Source organism: Cheilinus undulatus, linkage group 11 (genome assembly GCF_018320785.1).
Source record: "Cheilinus undulatus linkage group 11, ASM1832078v1, whole genome shotgun sequence".
NCBI classification, from domain to species: domain Eukaryota; kingdom Metazoa; phylum Chordata; class Actinopteri; order Labriformes; family Labridae; genus Cheilinus; species Cheilinus undulatus.
In genome coordinates this window covers 37,735,701-37,758,193 of record NC_054875.1, presented here as the reverse complement: position 1 = coordinate 37,758,193, position 22,493 = coordinate 37,735,701, and the positions used below count along the sequence as shown (strand labels likewise).

At 38.7% G+C, this 22,493-nt stretch overlaps 1 protein-coding gene across 1 annotated transcript in view; it reads right to left on the bottom strand.

The window, feature by feature from the left end:
• Nucleotides 1-5,998: 5,998 nt before the first annotated feature.
• Nucleotides 5,999-22,493, bottom strand: part of ccdc187 (coiled-coil domain containing 187) — a 33,988-nt gene continuing 17,493 nt past the window's right edge. The window contains exons 6-13 of the mRNA XM_041798637.1: nucleotides 13,894-13,975; nucleotides 9,903-11,279; nucleotides 9,372-9,493; nucleotides 9,206-9,277; nucleotides 8,983-9,117; nucleotides 6,420-6,514; nucleotides 6,243-6,337; nucleotides 5,999-6,155 (exon numbers count right to left, since the gene is read on the bottom strand). Coding sequence (XP_041654571.1) covers nucleotides 6,007-6,155; nucleotides 6,243-6,337; nucleotides 6,420-6,514; nucleotides 8,983-9,117; nucleotides 9,206-9,277; nucleotides 9,372-9,493; nucleotides 9,903-11,279; nucleotides 13,894-13,975 — 2,127 coding nt within the window. The 3' untranslated portion in view covers nucleotides 5,999-6,006. The remainder of the gene's footprint in view (nucleotides 6,156-6,242; nucleotides 6,338-6,419; nucleotides 6,515-8,982; nucleotides 9,118-9,205; nucleotides 9,278-9,371; nucleotides 9,494-9,902; nucleotides 11,280-13,893; nucleotides 13,976-22,493) is intronic.

Here is a 22,493-nt window from a genome sequence, read left to right as displayed (position 1 = left end):
GTGATGGTTAGAAATCCGAAGCCTCACATCATCCATCCTGCTGGCGAGGGAGCAGGCACCCAGGAGAAAGATGCTTGGTAGGGCAGGTTTGTGTGGGGCAGCTCTTAGCCTAGTTTGCAGCCTGGCTTGTTTGACCTGCTTCTGCCTTCTCGCACAATGCCGTCTCTTCCTCCTCCACACTGGCTGGAGGTGTCGTGCTGCTCCGAGTCCTTCTCCTTTCAGTTTCTGAGTCTCTGTCAGGAAAGATGTAAACTCTGTGGGCACGCTGTCAGTTCTGGGGTTAGTGTAGGGCTTTGTTTTGCTGCTAGTGATGGAGCGCCGGGCCACTGCGTTCGAACGCGCAGCCCTGTTACTGGCAGTTATCGTTAGCTTTTAAGCTAGCCAGGAGTTGTAGTTGAGACGGCGGTCTTCTTTTTCACCTTTTTTGGGTTTTTCTTGATGGAAATTTCCCATTCTTTCTCTCAAAGCTGTCCTGGATCATCCATCTTCTTTGCTTCCATAAGTTTCAACATATGTTGTCAACTTAATTGTTAAAAACACTCTAAGTTCAAGATATAACTCGAGTGAATCTTTTCTTGCTGCCAACTGCTCTGGTTGCCTGGCCACCACCAAATCTGAATGAATAATTTGCACATATTATTTGTAGTTGCTGGTGTGGCTGTTCTGGAACCTGAGCCTTTCGCAGAAGAGCATCGAGCAGCAGTAAACCCAGAGCACAGCAGAGCAGGCATCAATAACAACAGTGACACTGATTACTCAAAGGTATAATAAAGGAGGAGCTGGGGTGGAGGAGGGTTGCAAAAAGCAGCATGCAGAGTCAGACTGCTTAAATATGACAGAATGAATGAAGCAGTTGGCCACCAGCTGATGAAGGCTTGCGTGAGATCAGCTGATCTCAATTATATGGCAGGGCTTAACTCCTAATGGACAAATAGTCCTATTACTAGACAAATTATAAAGGGTAAAAAGGACTAAAATGTCTAGAGACTTAAACAAAGACTAAATCTAAAAACAGCTGCAAAAGTTGACAGTCAAATCTAATACCTTAAGAAAACAACAGTTTTGTTAAGACAGAGTGGAATAAAATGCATGAATATATGTCCTCTTGGGGCTTCCGTAATCCTCACCTTTGTTTCACTTTTATTTGCTTTTCTGGTAAAACATGTTTTATAATGGGTGATTGTAAATTTTGTTTTATTATTTAAGTATGTCTTTTGAAGTGTTGGTGGGTTGACAATTTCCCACCAGATGTTTGCTTTATGTACTTCTGTAGAAGAAGCTGTAATCCCACCCTAAAGTACCAGGAACTATAAGGGCTTTCCTACGTGTGCTTTATTTTATTGGTGGTAAAAACTTCAGACGAGGGACTTTCCCTCTTTGTTAGAAGGTTAATCTCCATACCCTGTCTACAGCCCTGGCTTTGATTGCCATGAGGGCAAACATTTGGCTCCACTCCCACAGCATCTGTGGACAAGCAGGCATGAACTTGAGCAAGAGTTGGGAAACACTACAGCAATCCCAACTGCTGTTTATTGAGATGAAATGTCAGATATCATTAGTCACGGGCTAGGGATAAATGTTTCACAGTCTTACTTGATGCGTCATGTGGGAATTCCTAAGATAAACATGACAGCACATATAAAGCAAACAAGATATCAGTGTAAGGCTGAAGGGTCATGTGGAAACTTCCCTGACCCACTCAGTCCTGTACTCTGCAACGCTAGAACTAATGTTATAGCACAACAGAGTGGGCAGTGAGCTCAGACCAAGTGGAACTTTTTTTCAAACACATACGTCTCCCTCAGGGTGGAACATTTGAAAAATGTGCTGTGTGGGTTTTAGGTGAAAATGTTAACCCACACCTTGAGTAATGCATCAGTGAGTGAATGAGTCATAACTATGACATCTGCTCTAAGTCATACAGTAGCAGTTTCTATCAACTGTAGCACTCTATCCACCTACTGTTATGTGATTTGTTTGCATCTTTATTTTTTTATAAGTGAGGTTTCCTTTGATATTTTTATGTTTTATAACATTTTTATACTGTATTTCATTACTTTCATGACAGCCAATAAAAACGGGGAACTTTTTATTACTTGTTGCACGTTCTTACAACAATTGCGTTCATAGTGGTCCACCTTAATGGTGGCATTCTTAAAAAACAGATACACAGAAAGCAATAACAAAAGTGTTTTACATGTGGGAGTAATAACAGATAAAACAAGAAAACAAGACATTAGATTTCATCTAACTGACTTACTTATTGGAGCGAGTATTGTGCATATTTCATCATGTAAACTGGCATTAGTGTCTCTGGATTGGTAACAAAAGCTAGCAAAACATACAAGAGCTGGAGTTTTTCAAATATTCTAAAATAAAAGGTCCACTTAAAAGCTTTCTGATTTCACCCACATCGATCTACAGCTGCCTCAGGTGTCATCAAAGCCCTTTTCGTACATCTGTAAAGTTTTAATGCTTCAGAAAATGTGCTGGCTTGCTTGTTCACATGGATATTTCACAGGGGGGAGTTTTCAAGAAATGTGCCTGTGAGGCAATGAAAGAGTGTGCACAGGAGAGTGACAAAAACTCCGCTGTTTGCATTCCGACATGCAGCCAGGCACATTCAGGAAATTTCCTGGAGTTTTGTACACGTGCGAAAGATAAGGGTTGACCGACTATCAGCTTGGCTGTTACAGAGGCTGATATTCAGCTGACTTCTCCAAGGTCTCTCCCACTTACAACACTATCCAACTGGCCAGATGTAACACAGACAGTAGCCAATTGACACTGAAGCGTGGATGCCACTGACACAGTGAGTGTATGGCACCATTTCCTGTTTTTCTGCAGTTGCTCTGTCCTGTTTTCTGCAGAACCACTGCAAAATTGTTCATAATAAATGTAAATCAATCCCAAACACCCCATGAACTAATAATCATTATCGATATTGGCTCTGAAAAACAACATCGGTCGACCTCTGGTAAAAAGGGTTTATGTAACCTCACTGTGGAAATTCAGCCAGGTGATAACATGGGATGCAAAATAACCATATCTCCCAAAGGACGGTATTAATCATTTGATGTGAACCTGTGGAATGCAGTTTGGACTGTCAGAAACACTTCAGTTATGGCACACTATTCAGCATTATTATTAAAGCTACATTTACAAAGAATTACCAACACATCTATATGCCATTAGCACAGCTATAAATGTGCTATGGGTTATTTATAAAGCATTATTAGATACTTAACTCATCATTTATAAAGCATTAGGAACTAAAAAAGATGTCAAAGCATTATTAATGCATCAGTAGAAGAATGCAGTTATGGTTAGGATAAAGATAATACTTCGGGTTAGCAATAGGGACGGGTGCGATTAGACGGCTAGACAGTTAAACTTGAATCTCTTTGTTGTCAGCACCAAGAATTACAAGTCAATTAAACTAATCATAATAATTTGTCATTAGTTCCTGGTCAAATACTTTGATTTGAGGCTATGTTTGTACCAGGAGCCAGGTTCTGACAAGACAGAGTCTTTGGGGGCCTGACTTTCAAAAGAACTAAAGAAACATTCAATTGTTTTAGTATTTTCTTTAAAACAAAAGAATCTTAAGCATCACAGCCCCTAATGCAACTGGTGCCCCAGGGGCCACAACAGGACCCCCAAAAAGCTTCTCATGCAGCCCTCAGAAGACTAGACTTCAATTGGGCCACAGTGTAGTAATGGCAACCCCAGTGATTGACAACATGGCAACCACAGATATATAAAGAATAAATATCTCAATAGCTTTCTTGTGGCCAGCTGCAGTATAGGCAGAATGGGCTGATTATTGATTCCTTAAAGTCCAAGAAAATACTAATACAGTAATAGGACAATTTTGTTAATTTGAAAGACTGGCCATCATAGCATATGTCAAAACAAAATCTGGCCAATGTAGAAATGTAGCTGATGACCCCTGCCCTAATGCCTATATAGCTGCCAGCTATGAGGGGGTGACTGAAATATTCTAACTACATATTTCTAGGGCTGTCAGGTTGTCCATCACTGGTGAAAAAACATGCAGGAAATAGGTGTCTTGTTTAGATTTTGGGGCAGAAAAATTGCACTCTCCAAGAACCTGAAGTGGAAAGACTACACAAAACTGCAGATTTAACTAGGTCTGTACTGATTATGTATTTATTATTCATCATATTCACTAATAATGGCTGACAGGTGGCTTTCTATAAAAATCACATCGAACTTTCTGTTATTCTTCATGAAATTGTTGCATTCTTGATTGTTTTTGAGTTGATTTGATAGACAAATGATGCCCTAAAACCCACAAAAATGTTTTATCAACACATTAATCATCTTCTGGGGGCTGGATGGGGAACTTTAGGGACCCGATATGGCTACCAGATGATGATCACTGGTCTAAATTGTAACGCAGTTGCTTGCCATTAGTAGTCCATGTATCTGTTCTACTACCATGCTACCACAATGCCCTTTAATCCAATGTATACAACAGTGAACCGATAGCATCTCATAGGAACAGAGTTGGTTAACACTGGGGATAAAGTTGTTCAGCAACTGTGTAAAGTTAGACTCAGATATAACCGAAGAAATTAGTGATGATATTTGGGCAGGAATGTGAACATTTACCTGCAAAGATAAACTAAAGCCAGCAGTGCTAGCGCTGCTAGCATTTGCTACATTCTGTAAACCAACTCTGCATCATTACAGTGTGGCTTAGTGGGTAGAGTTGGTCATCTTGCGGTCAAGATGGGTTGGATCTCCAGTTCCCGCAGTCACATGTTCATGTGTTCTTGGGAAAGACACTTAACCCCAATTTGCTCCCACTTCTTTGTTGGTGGAGTGTGAATGGGTAAGGATTCATTTGAATGGAATTAGCCAATACTGATGGCCAATTCTCCATCAGTGTGTGAATGTGGAGTGAAAGGGTGTGAATGGGTAGGTGTGACCTGTGGTGTGAAAGCGCTTTGAGTAGTCAAACAACCAGAGATATATGTTTACAAGCTCAAGTCAATTTACAGTGTGAAGTTGGTTTCCCAGTACAGGCTGAAGTTGGTTTACAGAATGGGTTTACTTGACATCAGACCAGTCGGCTAAATGCAACTGCTATTTGTGTTTAATCAGGTGTAAAACTGTAGGTACATTCCTACCTATTAACACTTTACTAATGCATTCAAAGCTGTGTTTACTAATGACATGTAAGTCACATAGTAATGGTTTGTAGATGATGACATAAGCTTAAGTAATGCATAAAAAAACATTTAGAGCTCTGTTTATAAATTGTAAATAAATAATTAATAACACTTTATATTACACAATTTAAGTATTTACTAATGGTAGACTAATGCTTTATTATTGCAAAAAAATGTGTAGTTATTCTAATATGCCACCAAACTCTCAGAAAGCAAGTAAGTGGGCCTTTAATCTTAGGTTGACTCTTTAGATATGCTTTCCCAGAGGTACATGTTTACAAATATAAACATACTTACGCATGACTTTTCAAGAAGTAGAGTTTTGACTTGATTGTCTTAAGTATTGTGCTGTCAAACTGCTTCCATAATCAGAGTTGGCAGACACCGAAGAGGCAGATGTCTTTAAGTACATACTTGAAAAACTGCGTCACTGTAGTTCAAAGGTTATCAAAGTCTTATTTTTACCATTTGACATCTTGGATTCTCACTGGAAACTACCAACTTTGACAACAAAAGTAAATAATATATGTATAAAAAGGTATACTGTTCAAATTAAACACTTATTAATACTATAGAGTCCAAACAAACTTCATAAATGATGATATCCCTTTGATGATTATGAGAGGCATGCATCCAAACCGTTGTCAAAAACTTCATCAAAAACATTTTTTTCTGGTCTAAAGTGCTTTCAGGAGAAGAGAAAACTTAATGCTGTTGTCATTTTCAAACTTAAATATGTGAGAACTTTGCAAATGAACTGATATTTAGTGTTATAAAACATACATATTCATTCCAAAATGAGCTATTATTGCTGCTTGCAGTTTTCCCTCTTCTCTTTGGGTTTGGTGCGTCCTGATTTGTCTGTTTGCCGTTTGGTGGGAGGGATGAAATTTGGCTCCTCAAGGAAATCATGCAGACTGGATGGCGGTACAGGAAGTGGCTGACAAGTGGGACCTGTATTGAAGGAAAAAAAGGATGTGAGTGTCTAGCTATTGTTTGAAAGAGTTTCATTTTGAATGAAATCTGTCCTGTTTACAGCACCTGTTAGTCCCACGCTGGGGCTCTCTGTGCTGTGTCTCCTCGCCTGGAAGGTCGGGTCCAGCTCCTCCGCAATGTTTCTGACCTGCTGGGTTTGTCTGGGAACACAACGGAGTCTAAGTCAGCAGAGAAAATAGATGACAGATGTATCACAGAAATACAGAAAGAAGAGACAGTTACGGTAGGGTGGAGATGGGGCTGGGTGGGAGGGTTTCTGGAGAGCAGTCCTCAGTGGGGGAAGGAAGTCCTTCTGAGTCGAGCCTCTCTCGTTGGACCTGCAGAGCACAGCAGAGTCTTGATCATTTCATCATTAAAGAATTACTGACAGAGACATCATCTAAGTGGACCTTTAGCTCTCTAGATCCCAGAGTGACTTGGAGCACTGGTTTACATATGGATATAAACCCGTCATTGAAGAGCCCGTATTAATGGTCAGACTCTGCATAAATGTGTTAAAGCAACAGTTTAGTATGTTTCCAGTTTAAGACAGAAGTTTTAGTCAATCTAACAGTACAAAAACTTTCAGCAGGGAGGATGGTGGTTACCCCATTTCCACAAAGGGGCAAAGTTCCTTGCTTTCAGAACTGTGCAACTTTTGCAGCAGGCGACAGTTTACACCTACATCGCACCTTTTTAGCTGAAGCCTAAAAGTTTGCCTATATTTACACCCCAGCAGATTTTATCAAAACGGATTGAGAGGAAACATTACGCTGTACTGTAAATGGTGTCATCTCATGTTTCCTGGCTTTACCAGGAATTGAAAGCTGTCTTAGGCTTGAATACAAATTAATAAATCACCTTGTGCCAAAAAGGTGCCTTTTTTCCATGCTGATCTTGAAGTTATATATATAGGTTTGAAAAATTACAATCTCAACATGCAGGAAACAAAATTACTCAGTCCGTTGTAAGCAATTAGCTATGGACTACAGATATCATAGCAACAGCTGAATTCACACGCTGCAGTTTTACACACAACAGGCTGTAGATAGTAGCAGAGTCCTACTCTGGTATTGTCACTGTACCTTGTAAATTGACATAGATCTTCAGCTTCTCATGACATCTCTGTCAACAAATGCATGTTGTTGGGGGGTGGGGGAGTAACAGCATAATGCATGTTTTTTTACAGTGCAATTGTACTCAAGGGATTTGGTGGGCACCAAAAATCATCAAACTCAGTTTTTAAATATTGTAAATCAGATGGTTGCTGCACATGTTTTTAAAATCTAAATTTAAGATTTTTAAGACTTTTCAAAGATCCAAACAAAGAATGCTGATATAAATGCTGTGGGCAATTGATCAAAAAATAGAATAAAAACATATATGTCAGTGCAGTTTTCAAATTGCAGATTTTAGCAGCAGATATGTTTTATACATGATGCAAATATTTGAGTGTTTTTTTTTAGAAAGGTTTACAAAAATTCTTCTTTTCTTGTTTTCTGTTTGTTATCTTGTTTAAAATGAGAATTAAAATGATCATTTCATTCAAAACAAAAATTGTAATCAGATTTACAATACGAGTCAAAATAATCACAACTACATATTTTTGAAAAATATACCATCCCTAGCTTAATCTATCCACTATTGTGCTGGTTATGATATAGAATGATTTATTGCATGTGTCTGTTTGTGAATAAACAAGAGGAGGAACCTTAGTTATAGCAATTTACATCACTATTGCAATATTGGGAGAAAAAACTCACTATTTTACAACAGATTATTTTCCTAATTGGTTCAGCTTTGCTGTGAATGGTCTTGTGAACAAGCAACTCCACATAAATAAAAAAAATATTTTACAATATTTTTACTTGTTTGACACGCCTAAAATACACGTTGATGAATATACTTAAGTAGCTGTGGTTTTTAAAATGAAACCGGCTTGTAATAGTTTCTCTCTATTCTGTGCTGTATAGAGACAAAGGGCTTATTGTAGCATAGCATTTTGAAAAAAATCTAAAATAGGGAAGTGTGCTGCTTTAGATAAACAGTTTACTTAACTCACGTGCAGAAGCTTCAGTCCTTGACAGAGCTGCTATAGGCTCCAATCTAACTCTTGGCCCTTTGCTGTCTGCCATTATCCACCCTCACCCCTTTTCCTAACTCTATCTACTGTCCTATCCCTCCTCAAAAAGCTCCAAACATAATCTTTAAAAGAAAAAAATCTAACAAGGGCTGCATAGTTAAAGTGTCTGTCATAAATTTTTTGGTTGTGTTGAATTTGGTGTCTCCTATAAACAAAGAAAAAACCCTTTTATCTTTGTTGATTATTTTTCCTGCATATGATACAGTTATGTTTTTAAAGATTTTTTTGGACTTGAATGCCTTTATTAGAGACAGGACAGTGGATAGAGTTGGAAAATGGGGGGGAGAGAGAAAGATTGGGAAATTCCATAGGGAGAAGGGAGCCACAAGCCAGATTTGAATAGCCTCTTTACATGACGCATGGGAACAGAACTACTTTGCTACTGGTGCCTCATTAAGTACTATTACTGACAAAAATAACTTCTTCCTTATTCTAAAAATTGAACTACAACTTAATTTGTTGGCTTTTAAAACACTGATCAAAGCAGCGTGCTGATTATTATCTTGTCTGTTATTTTGTCTATTATCTCAGTCTGACATTAAAACTCAAACGTGTGCGCTTCAGGGCTAAAACTCCTCACAGGAGCTTTTAAAAAGGCATGACTCAGCGTGACATTTACATCATGGATGCTGAAACTGTTCTCATTATTGATGACACATCTACCTGTTTATCTCTTGCAATTCGTCTGCTGTGATGATTCATCATTGCTCTGTGCTCACGCCAGGATTCTGGTCCTTCTAGCTCACGTGATCGATGCTTTGACTTTATTTCCTGCTTCTGCATGAATCGTGCTATTTCCTGCAGCAAAAACACAACACTGGATCACTTCATAATAAAAACAAAACAGGAGAATCATGATTTTTTTTTTATTGTAAATTCATCGTACCTCATCTTGCGCTACTTGTGCCACTCTGAAATCTCCGTCTGGGTAAGAGCTTCGTGGAGCATGATGGGAGTACTGAAACACACACAGCAGCAGACAGGAAAAAAATACTTAAAGAAATGCATTTGCTGCTTTTACTTTTATTTACATAATTGCTGCTTTTACTAACCCTCCTGGACAGCTTTTCCTCTTCCTCCTGCAGCTTTCGGGCCAGTTCTTCATCCCTGAGAACCTGCTGCAGTTCTCCCATGTCAAGGCCTGCCTCATCTGTCTCAGGTTGCAGTGATGCTCCTAAAGGAAATTTTCACAGTGTCAAAACAAGGAACTGAAGGGTATTATGATTACATCAAGCATATGAGAAGTAAGAGATCATAAAATGTGATCACTTCTGTGTAACTGAGTCAGAGTTCTGAAGACAAGAGGAGATGCAACTGAATCACACCAAGAAAAGGCAGTAAAAAAAGACACTCCACACTACTTATTTCTTTCCACTACAACATCGAGGTAGAAGATGGGAGAGTTAAAGATTTGAACAGGAAAATGTCACACTTCAAGAAAAGACCCCAAGCCACCACTTAAAACCTAAATTTGTCCCGATTAGACGATGATTGAGGGAAGATGAGAGCAGCAGATGCACACACAGAGAGCTTTGGGAGCTTCCCCTCTGCAGACTGGAGTTGGCTGCAGTTCTGGGTTTTACCTGCTGCCATGTTTCTTGACCTCTCCCTGGCTGAGGCCTCGCTGCTGCTCCTAAGACTCTGGCTACGCCTTGGGGCTCTTCGATAGGGCCGCTCCACTCTCCTCTGCTCCTCCTCCTCCTCCTCCTCCTCCTCTTCAGAGCTTAACCTTTCTTCTATGGTCCTGTGCCAATGCCTGTGTTGGCTCGCTGTCCTTCTGACCTCATAATCATGTGCACTCCTTTCTCTTTCTTCATCATATCTGTGCTCTTTCCACCTTCTGCTGCTTCGTCTTTCTCTGTTATCGAAGGATGAGTCTCTACTGCTAATCTCAGAATCCTCCCCATCATGGTCCACATTATATTGGTGCCTGTCTCTGTCTTCTCTGTGATCTCTCCTGCTGTTTTCTCGGTATGACGTTCTCCTCCTCTCCCTGATATCTCCATGGAAACTGTGCCTGGTGGTGGCAGCTCTCTGGAAGGCTCTCTGATGTGGTTGGGAGTCACAATAGGAGGCCTCACTCCCGTGAAGCACCTGGCTATTTCTTCTTTGGGGTAGTATTTGAAGTGACGCCCCGTCGTTGCCAAACCTCACAGGCACACCCCTCTCCATGAGGACCTGGCCCAGCATCTCCCAGACGCTGCTACTCTCACTCTGCTGCCTGTTTGTACTCCTGCTATCATCCCTGAAGCGCACATGTTTGTCAGGGTTTTCCCTTACACTCCAAGTTCTTGATAAATCTCTGTTACTGGGTCTGCTCCTGTCATGTAGCCTCACGGATTCACTGCGACTAAATCGCCTTTCTTGCACCTCACGTAGCCTGGAGTCTCTATCCTGATCTCTGCTCCTGTGATGGTTCTCATACTCTTCTGTATAGTTCCTTTCCTGATCCCATATCCTTGGCCTTCTTCTCTCGAGGTCACCATTTTCACAATAGTCCACATCCCGCTCTCCTCTCTCCTCCTCATGGCCTCTGAAATCATCTATGAAGCTGCTGTGAGAGCTAAGACTTCTGTAGTTTCTCTCATGCGGCTGATATAAAGACGCCCGCTGACGTGGAGGTGCTGTGAATAGTCTCTCCCTCAGTCTCTGGGTCCTGAGAGAGAGCTGTTCAGAGAAAACCGTGTCCGAGTCCTCTGACTCCTCACTCAAAGGCTCACTCAATTTATTCCTTATTTCCCTAAAGAAATCAGCATGTCCTTGATTTGACCATGGAGTTGTGTTTTTATGAGCTGCTAACCCCCTGGGGGAGTCAGCCAGAGGCTCACTTAGGTCTAAGGGGTTGTTAGAGGTAGAACATTGCCACCTGGTGGTGGTAGATGAGTACTGCTCGTCTCCACGGTGAGAGCTGTTGAGTGTGAGCTGGTGAGTGGAGGGCAGAGCAGGATTGGAGTAGTTGCCTTTAGTAATGCCAAACATGCAAAACAAAAGCAGGGAGGGTGGGTGAGGGTAACAGCAGGCACTATAAGACAAGTGTGGTTAATTATGGCAGAGTAACATGTCACATTGAAAATAGCAGCATGCCACTTAAGAGTAAGGCTGTCAGAACTTTCCATTCTTTGATACCAAAGTGGGAGTTATATCTCACCCTTGGCTTCACCTGTACAATAGAGGGTATTAAAGAGAGACAAATTCATTCATTTTCACCTTATCCTACCTGTGTGAGAAAGGTATTTGTTTTGATGTGTATGCCGAGATGTATGTAGGGTGGGGGAGGGGTTGAAAATATTAATCTGCCAAAGATGGATAACCAAAAAAAGTTTAGGACCGACTGAGCTATTGTATCGAAAACTCTTGCAACTTTTTTTAAACAGCAGATGTCTAAAGTGAACGAGGAAGAAGAAAAATTGACACATGCTCCATGCCATACAAATTTACATCCAAGCTTCCTAAGTAGTGTTGCACAATTGATCTAATCACATTTGCATTGTCCTGCTGTACAATTACATACTCGCTCTTTCCTTTTTACCTGTACCAACTTTGCTGCCTGATTTTACTTCGGTTTTGTCTGCTTTGTTGTCTCTGATGCTTGTGAAGCACCTTGTAACTCTGTTTTGAAAAGTACTCTATAAATAAAGATGTTTGCAATGTACATATATGTATTTTTAGATATGTGCAAAATATGCATGGCATATGAAAAACATTTTTTTCCAGTTATGATCTGAGATCGCCTGATCTAGGTCCTCCTCTTTCACCTCTTTAAACCATCCATTTTTGTTACTTATGTGCTTTTTTTTTCATAAATGCTGATGCTCCCTTGTTTTTTTTTTTTGGTTCCATCTTAAAAGATACCTCCTAAATGCCTGTGATACCTTGAATATATTTGTTATTTGCAAGGACACATTGTGTGATTTGTAAAAATGTACAAAATTCATAATTCTCAAGCTTATATTTGGCTTTAACTTAATCAAATGAGCTGAATCCTCTCTCCTTATATATATGCAAAGGTGAACATATGTTAATATGTAAATACTATTTTTGCTACTTTTTATCTTCTGTGTTTAAGATAAGACATTCCTTTATTAGTCCCACAAGGGGAAATTCCAATCGTATAATTAATTGTATAGGTACACATTTTCTTAACTTTTTACTATGTTATATATTGCTGATTGTTCTTACCATCTTATATGAGCTGTTGTAATAACCCAATTCTCTCTGATGGAGGATTAATTAAGGTTTATCTTGTCTTATCCTACGTGAAAGGTTTGCAAAACGCCTGCAGTCAGGCCTTTAGGTTAACAATAGTACCACTGCATTTACACTTTGCAGAAGTAGCTTTATTCTCCAAAAAGGAAGAACTTCCATTCCTGGAAAATTTATTCATAGCATTACTTTGAAAACTTCAGGTTCTGTACTGAATGGAAAAAAACTCCAAAACTATCATTTTCTTTGTTAACCAAGCAAGTTGACTCAAGTTACCATTTTTATATTATAGCATAATAACATTCGCAAATAGCAATACTGTCCAGTATAATCACTATGGCACATTATTAGTAAATCTTGCAGTACCATTCTTCAGGTGATTTTTCTGAAAAATATCTTTTATGTGATGCACTTTTCCACCATATATGGTAAAATAATTGTACGGAAATACTTTTCTTTAGTGTGTTTACTTTAGGTATTCCTTGTGCTTGTATTTGAAAGATTATCTTTATGGATGTGTTTCACCCTCTTTTTTGTATGTTTGACCAGAGTTAATATCATGGTGCCTACAAGCCTAATGGTGTACAGAGCTATACTCTAAAGCGCATGGCACCCAGGTATCAAAAAAATTTTACCATTAGAGGACCTCTGTCTAAAATGTTGTGAGTAAACAAAGTTTTTCTGGCACTGAGCTGTGTGTCTGTTTTTTTTTTGCTGCTGTTTTTGAATTACCCTGCACAGATATGGTGTGTGCCTACAATCAGCCTTTTTCTGTCTAAATGGCAGCGGCCATTGGTTTGACTGCATTTTTGGATTATTAAAAAACAACATATTTTGGACAAGAAATTATCCAGAATTTGGTGCCAAGAACTTCAGCTACCATTGCTCTGGTATCAAAACAGGATTATTATTGTCTGCAACTATATTGCATCTTGAAATTCTGCTCAAGAGCACTTCTGAAAAGAAATGCTTTAAATAAGTTGAGGCTTTATAATAAATTTTACAAAGCAGATAATAAGTCATGCATTGCAGACAGCAAAAGACATGAGCATGCAACTGATCCAGAACACAACACATTATGATGATAACAAAAGCTGTGCACTCCATGTTGTGTTCGAGTTGAACTATTTATACATGGTAATAATTAGTAAGAGAGTGAAGCATTGTTAGAGAGGACTGAAGCAAGGCCAGGCTTTGTCCTATAAACAGACATACCCCAGACAAGTTCCTCAAATTGGGCCATTCCCCCAAAAATGAATTAAATAGCATTTTTAGAAATAATTTGGCAGCCTGTCAGGCTGACTATTTATGTTGTGAGTATAGTATTAAGTCAACAAAATACTAAAGAAAAATGTAAAACTTAAACCTTACCTTCATCATGGCCCTCTTGCTCTCTGATGCTCCTCCTGACTCTCTTCTTCTCCTCCTCCTCTTGCAAACGTTTAGCTATTTCCTGTGGAAACACAACCAAGCAGATCGCTTGTTTATATTTATAATAAAATTAATGCAGAGAGCAGCTTTGAGCTGGACTTTGCATCTCACAGCAGTACATTTCATTTCCTGGTTTCATTTCAACTTCCCATTTCATGGCAACACTTTCAAACACAGTGCTTTGCCTCCTTAATTTGTTTTCTATCTTTAGCTTACACATACAGGAACAAGAATAAAATACAACATTATCATGAAAAATGTTAATTTTTTCCTATGATTTACTTCAAAAAGTTAAACATCCATATGTTCTAGATTAATCTCATACAATGTAAAATATTTCAAGATTTTTTTTTTGTTTTAATCTCAATGATTATAGTTTACAGCTCAGGAATATCAAAAATCCACTACCTCAAAATATTAGAATACTGTGGATAGTCCAGATTGCCAAGGTTTCATGAGCCTTCATTCTCTCACTTTGGTTCAGTTCACACAACTGCAATCATGGGGAAGACTGCTGACTTTACTATTGTCCAGGACACAATCACTGTCATCCTCCTCCATGTGGGTAAGCCACAGAAGGACACTGCAGAAAGGGCAGGCTGCTCTCAGAAGCTGTATCAAAGCACATTCATGGAAAGTTGACTGGAAAGGAAAGTGTGGCATGAAAAGGTGCACAACATTTCTGCATTATAATTCCTTTTTTTGACTGTTGTTTTGTGATACTCTAATATTTTGAGATTGTGTCTTTTGTTTTTTTCGTGAGCTGTGAGCCACAATCATCAACATGAAAACAAAAGAAGTCTTTAAATATTTCACTTTGTATGATGAATCTAGAATTGGGTTCCCAACCCATTTTCCTTAGGGCTGCCCTACTCATATCTAAGAAAAGCTAAGCCCCCCCTCAAAAGTGACCCATTTGGAAAAATTAAACATTCATTTTGATTTTCATTTCTTGTAATTTTTTTACTTAACACTGTAGTGAAAGTACGGTTTTAAAAAGCTTTTTAAACTCTGAAATTCTGAGTTAGATTTCTTGTTAAAGATACAACTTAATGATATCAAAAAAATAATTGTAAAAAAATCCCCAAAATTTAACCTTTTTTGCACAAATATTAATGGATTCTCTTCATTTTTTTAATCTTTTGCATTGGCCCTGACATATTCTGTTTCTTATCTTGATTAAAAAAAAACATATGTATATTTTACTTTGACAACGTCTAAACAGACAGGGTCCCACACCTCCCTGAGATCTTATTTTCCTTAGGAGTGCCGGTCCCAGGTTTGGAACCACTGATCTAGAATACATGGAAGTTTCCCTTCTTGAATTAAATCACAGGTAAAAAAAACCCAAACAAACAAACAAACATTTTCTTAATATTCTAATATTTTAGCTGCACCTGTACAATTCTGTTGCTGTCTGTGTCCCTATGTTTTATCTGTGTTTTTATGAACAAGCTGCTCCAAACCAATTGCCCCTTTTGGGATTAATTAAGTTGTTTTTATTTTAACTGAACTGAAAACGGTGAAATTAAGACTAAATGTAAAACAAAGTGAATGTATTGAAAGATGTGTAGTACTTATTAAAACTATAGATAACATAATGACTTGACACGAGTGACTCCGTTACAACCCATCCATCCTAATTTTCCTACATTTTTTCCTACAGGTTCTGCTTATACCTCATGGAAGAAAAAAGGTAATAAAGTAAAAGCTATGAAATGATCTTGATAAAAGCAATACAAAATGTCAAAGCAAGCACAATCAGGTTATATCAACAATGAGCAACCCTATGGGGAAAATTCTTGTTGGATTGCCAACTAGCACAGTTTACCATTTCTGTAGTGTTTTCCACCAGCAGATGGCAGCATAACTTAGACTTTCTGAGAAGACAGTTGGAAATAGTTTACTCCCTACAGTTATAGAAACCACACTAAACCTTTATGCAACTTTTGATTGATATCACGTGCCCTTTTTTTTTTTGTCTCTTTCTATTCGTCTATTTGTTTTACTCTCAGATTCTGGTAGGAGATAAAAGTTTCCACTGTGTGTGTTTGTTTTTTTTTTTACTGTCTTTTAAAGAAAATATCATCCACCTACAACCTACATGTCAAGAGCAGAGGCAAAGTCAAATATAGCCACTTAGGAGATGATTTGATATCAACATGGCAACTATTTAAGACAAAGTCAGCTCTGGGTGGCCTAAAAAAATTCAGGCAGGCTCATAGGAAACTAAGAGACTGCATGAGGTAAGTACACCTATAATCTCCTTCAGTCTGGAACAAGAAAGTCTAGCAGCAGCTGGCAAACAGGACTGTTTCACTTGAAGTAACACCTTGTCACAGGAGAATGGCTGCTCTCACTGGAGCTGATGTACAGTAACCGTCTGCCCTCTGAAGGAGAACCCCTCCCCTTGGTATGTCTGTGCTGTTGTTCTTGGAAAGGCCGGAGCTGATAACGCGCTCTACATATCAGCAAATCCTCAGTTAATCGTATGAAATCCCTCTCTGTGGGCTGTGTTTGCAACATAAATCATAACTACAGCTAACGCAGCTCCTTTAGCTTTGCAATCAAAGCATGTATGTGTCAGCTGCTTTGCCAGCATCAGCAAACAATTAGCAGCTTGCCATGGGAGGTTAGATGTGGAGTGCCATAGGGATCTGGCATTTAAAACAGCACAGCCTGATGCCTTCTGTTCCTTAATTAAAGGCAGAGTCTACAGGGAGGCAAATATTTAATCAACACCTCTGATCAGCCGGTCATTAAGGAAGGTAAGCTTACGGGAGTGTTAATAGTTCATTATTTGATCCCAACACCAACATTCATAAAAGGAAATGATGACATTCATAATGACTATTTACTCCTACCATGTGCTGCATAACCTGACATGACTTTAACCCAGCAGGTAAATGAGGCTTCAACATCCATCAGTGTAGTCACTTCATGTTTGCTCCAACAGAGTTCAAACCCAGCCTCTTTTACACTGATGAATGAACCCCACAGCCTCTCTGACCCCATATCCTCCAAACAAGGAGCTTTTATACGCCGGTCCAAGGCAGCCTCCTCTAAAAGGAAACTGCAGGGTAAAGGAAAATATCGTGCTGAAGCGGCCTTGTGACGCAGACCGCTCCACCAGACCAGCTGGGGAGCTTTGTGGCAGAGTTGGCAGTTTTCACCCACAATGCTCTTCTTTTACCCAGCTCTACTCATTCTCCTGTAGGTAGGAAGTCGGATTACCTCCTTGTTGAACCACAAAAGTTCAGAAGCATGCTCTGTGAAAATGCACACACATATATAAACAGAGCATTTAAGGAGCTGAACTCCTGGGTTTAACGTGGAACGACACAGGAGATGTGATTGATGGAAACCATCTGGTTTCTGCTTCCTGTTTGGGGTTCAGAGAGGATTGTTTTTGGTATTTACAAAATTATGCAGAGATCTAGTGCCATGCAACAACAAGGGGCAGGGAAAGTGAATAACATTGATGTCAAAACAAAAAAAGGATGATATTTATGTGTATTGTGATCAAAAGTAGATGGTAAGCAGAGAAAAGACCAATGTTCACACTGTTAAGATGTACTTAAATATCTTAAACTATGAAATCTCTTTCAACAGATTCCAGAAAAAATGCAGATCTCTGGTTTCCATCTGTAGCACATGTGTGGTCAAAGCTGTATTGAACCGTTGTGTACATGAAAGCTTTAGTGTATGCTGGAAAAACAGTCTATGGGGAGAGCAAAAAATTGGAACATTGTCCAATAAATATCTGTTAACAGCTGCCGACTTTATGGATCCACCATTTTAACTTGTGCTACAAATTTGCTGTATGTTGTATCAAGACAAGTATTTAGATTTTCTCACTACCTGAAAAGCCTCAGAAGTGATTAATCCAACTTTCATCAAAGCAACAAAATTACAAAAGTTGCTTTTTCTTCAGAACTCATAATGCATCATGATGTTGTAATTCCAGCTAATTTAATTCATGTTAATTGCAGTTAAATAACAGTTGATACAGCTGAAATGAGCAAGAGGAAAGATGCTTTGTAACACATTCTACTTTAGAACTGAGATTCAACACATCCATGAGCACTACTTCAAGGGATGTTATAGACCACAAGTGACAGCACTTTTCTCTAAAACAAACACTGTACAGTAAAGGATGTATAGCCTGGAAGTCATTTAACACCAACTGTTGGCTAAACTGTAATTGCTGAGAAATTTGAATCCACACAAAGAGCCATATACATAGTCTACCTGACAATGATGGACACTGATTGTCTGTGTTCCAAATTTTAAGTACTGTAGCATGCTCACAATTAAGAATTTCAAACCCTCATTTCAACCAAAGAAAACACACTTAACTTAAATTACATCCACACCAATTGATTTGATTTTAGGGAGGACAAAAAAAGAAATGACACTTTATCCTTCAATTGACCTAATTTGCAACAGTGTCCTCATTGCACCCTCCTGGCAGTCTAGCCAAACTTAAACATAGCAACTATTATCACTGTGGTTGCAATGTGTTTTTTATTATTGTTGTTTTATTGTGCTCAAGTTGGGTGTGCCTGCTGTGTGTGCGTCAGGTTTGCTGTCTATTTGTGCTTGAGTAGGTGTGTCATCGCCCACGGTGGACTGGCTGCTCCAGATCTCGTGCCGGCAGGTGATAGGCCGCAGCGAAGGCATGCGGCAATTTTAACGCTGGTGCTATGTCACTGCATCAGCAGGGGACCCTGTCACATTCAGATCCTAACCGGCCACACCGGTCAGGGAGCGTGCTTGTGATAATGTAAGGGTAATGTGAAGATGAATTTTGACTTGTTTAACAGTCTTTATCAGTGTTTGTAATATTAATCGGGAAATTGATTAATTATTCAATGATTTGCCAATTACATAACGCTACTTTGGTTGTCTCTCTCAGTTAATTAGTGTGCTTGTTATATAGGGTTGGCTATAGGGCTGGGCAATTAATTGAAAACTAATTGAAACCGACATTTAGAGCCTATAACTGACAAAAACCTGCCATGTCAATTATTTCAATTTTTTTCCCTGGTAATATCTCTCTCTACCAATGCACCACCCCCTTAAAAACAAACTACTAGCTGTGTAGTCATGTGATAGGCAGCCAGGTAGTTTTATGTCAGCTGTGTATTTCAAATTCAGTTGTCTCAACAAATAACCATAAATTATTCATTTCTGCATGTTCCTCTCAGGTATTCATTTTAAAATCATACAAATATTTACTGAACAAACAGAGTCGGAGGTTGGGGGTGGAATAATCGTTCGTTAATTGTAATCAAGGTAAAAAGCCCAATTAATCATGATTTTGATTTTTGCTATAACCGCCCAGCCATAGTTGGCTATCTTATTTACCCTGAGGTAACTTTTCCTATGTTCATGTGAGTGTGTTATAAGTGTTGTAAACAAATAATCTTGATTGTTAAAACTTGAACTTAGTCGTGTAGTTGCTTGAGATTTGAGTTCTACAGTTCGGTACATTTCATGTTGTGTACTGGCCCCCCCTAGGCGGGACATAACACAATAAAAAGGTTTATGCAGCATAATGAATTCGCTTTAATCTCATTATGAATATAGAAATTCCATCTGACTCAGAGATGACTTTGTATCCTAGTTTTTGTCTTATTTGAGCATAAATTCTGCCTGCAATAAATATTTACTGAGGTGGACTTAAAGTCCACAGGGTGGGACATGAAATACTTTTTGGGACCAGAAGACAGTGCTGTCTTTCTCCTCAACTCCTCTGTCTGTCTGTAACAGATACCAACATTAACATATGCATTCTAATGAGACGATAAAAGGATATCATGTGTGCATTTGCTGACCAGAGAACAGAATGGACAGCGAGGGTAGAAGCAGTGATGGAGGATTAAAACAGAGAAGTGCGCTTGCAGTGGCACTTCAATATGAACAAAATCCTGCATCTTTGTGCCATGTTGAAGATGTGCTGTTTCCAATCAGAAAAACAACAAATTCTGCATCAGATTTTGGTTGGATGGGATTTGGAAGGTGTCAGCCAAAAGGCATTTTAAATAAATTAGTTTCTTACATAGAATAAATGGCATTTAAAATGGTTTATTCCTAACAAAAACTAGTCCACAGTTCTTTTTGATCCTAACGGCTTAAGCTTGGTTCCCAAATTTTCTGGGGTGGGGGCTTTGTCTGCTCTGAGGTTATCAATATAGGATTTGCACTTATTAACTAAAATTATAATAAAAACTTCTAAAATACTTGATACAGAGGTATTTTTGGTAGTAAAAAACACGTATGGATTTTTTTTTTTTTTTTAGGATGTTAATTTTTGACACCAATATCACTCTGATTTCATGTGAGTCTTGGGTGGGGGGGGTGGGTGGGGCTCAGACTTAAGGCATCTTCAAGCTAGATAAATAAATAAATAAAATCATACCAAAAATGTGAATTATGAAAAAAGATCTCCATTTGACTTCGACCTTTGTCCCTTTTTAAATGCTATACCTTACTCTCTCCCAAAGTTGCAACTCCGCCCCTGTCCTTAAGTGCCTAAAGGCACAAAAGCCCTTAAACAAATCCTTAGAAAAGGAACTTCATTCAAAGTAAAATCTTTTAAATAAAGCCTGACAGCATGGTGCTGATGCTCACAGACTTGGGTCACATGATGACCTTAGCTTAAGACAAAACATGGCAGAGGCAGATTGAAAAAAAAAAAAAGCACGTAAAAGGCCATCTTCTGACAATTAGAAAGTTTAGTATTTACACAGTGTGAAAAATAATAGTTATTTGAGGGTTAGACAAAAACAACATGAAGGCATTAGTGTAATGAAAGATTTCTCAGCCCTAACCATGAATGAGATTTACTCTTAAACCCAAGTGCCAGTGTCAATAGGTCAAGTTGAAAAACAAAAACAGGTTTACACTAACCAGTTTGGTAATCCGGATTGAAATCTTAAACCATTTAATGACCTCATAAAGTCCCAACCACTCTCTTGATTGAACACAGAACTTTAAGTGTGTTGACCCGGCCGTCTCTTCAATGTTTTAAACTTGACAAACGTGCACATCCAGGAAGACTCCTTGTACGAAGACTCTGATGCTCCATGTCTGAGGTCAGCCACAAGAGAACCAGATTGAGCCATCATCCACACGGGTAGCTGACAGCTTGTGTCTCTTTTTTTACAGCTGACTTTGCTCATACAGTCTTCTTACAGCTCAGCGGACACAGCAGAGGCCCAGAGCAGCACTTTACTCCAACTACCATTCATTATGGACCCAGACAGTCCTAAGAGAGGCCAAATTGAACCGTATGATTCTCCCTGACATGTCGGTAACAGGAAGATAATTAAATGATACACAAGCATGTCCCATGAGCCATATAACTCTATGAGAAGGCCCTGTGCTGATTGGGCAGAACTTGAACCACAATACTGCTAACATTTCAAGGTTAGTGCTAACTGCTGTGAATGCCGTTTACAGTATGGCTAATTTGTCTGCATACACTACTGTAGTTTGGATACAAAGAAGCATTTATCTAGCTTCACAGGCGGATACTTTCTGCTTTGTGCACCAAAACTCTTCCTGCAGGCTTCAACATTTACTGAGGCAGATAATCAATTACAGCATCATCCATTAACAAAGTGTATTGTGTGTCAGACTACACAGTGGTTTGGAATTAACAGCAACTGACATGAATTCAAGACAGGCAGAAACAAGTTGGTTTATAACACTCAGAAGAGATATTAAGGCTGGAGTTTCACCTCAAGTCTTGCTTTGGTTTTGTTCAATATTCTGTTTGATCCCTACTTTGATAAAATAAACTTGTCCATACAGTATATGGCCCTGCTTGGACTTGGACTTAAATGAGGTTCACCTTTGTGTGAGTTTCATCTACACTGAGGACTTACTTTTCAGTCTTTTGTGCTAACTCTCTGATGTATGTATCCAGCTAAATTAATATTTGCATGGATCAAATCCTCACTGGTAGCCTGAATGATAAGGTTAACTTTTAGATTTGATTATGGTGAAATGCTTTAATGTTAAGAATTTTAAATTCTCCTCCTCACCCACACACTTTCACAATGATCGATTGTTGTGAGGCATGAAAGATAATCAAATGCATATGAAGATAATTCTTTTTTTGTATTGTAGGTTAAATAAAGTTCCTCTAAATAAAGATTATCATTTTTCTTATAACAGGCTGATATGTAGTTGCAGTAACAGAATATGCTTGTGTGCAGAGATAAGACCTGATAACTTCATTATATTATTCATTATTGTATACAACTGTGACACTTCAGGTATATTTTTGAAATAAAGCTTAATCTGTGTTTTTCCAATAATGACACTACTGCCATTTTCACACAATACATTTCTTCTAAATTTGTTTCTGAGGAAGCAGTTTGGTGACTGCAAAGTTGCAAAACTCTTTCTTAGCATCGCTGCTAAACTTTCTTTCCATTAAAAAAATCACAGTCAACACAAAGGCACTCACAGATGCTTTTAAAAAATGATTTAAAAGATACTGTTGCAGGCAATATTCATTTATGTGT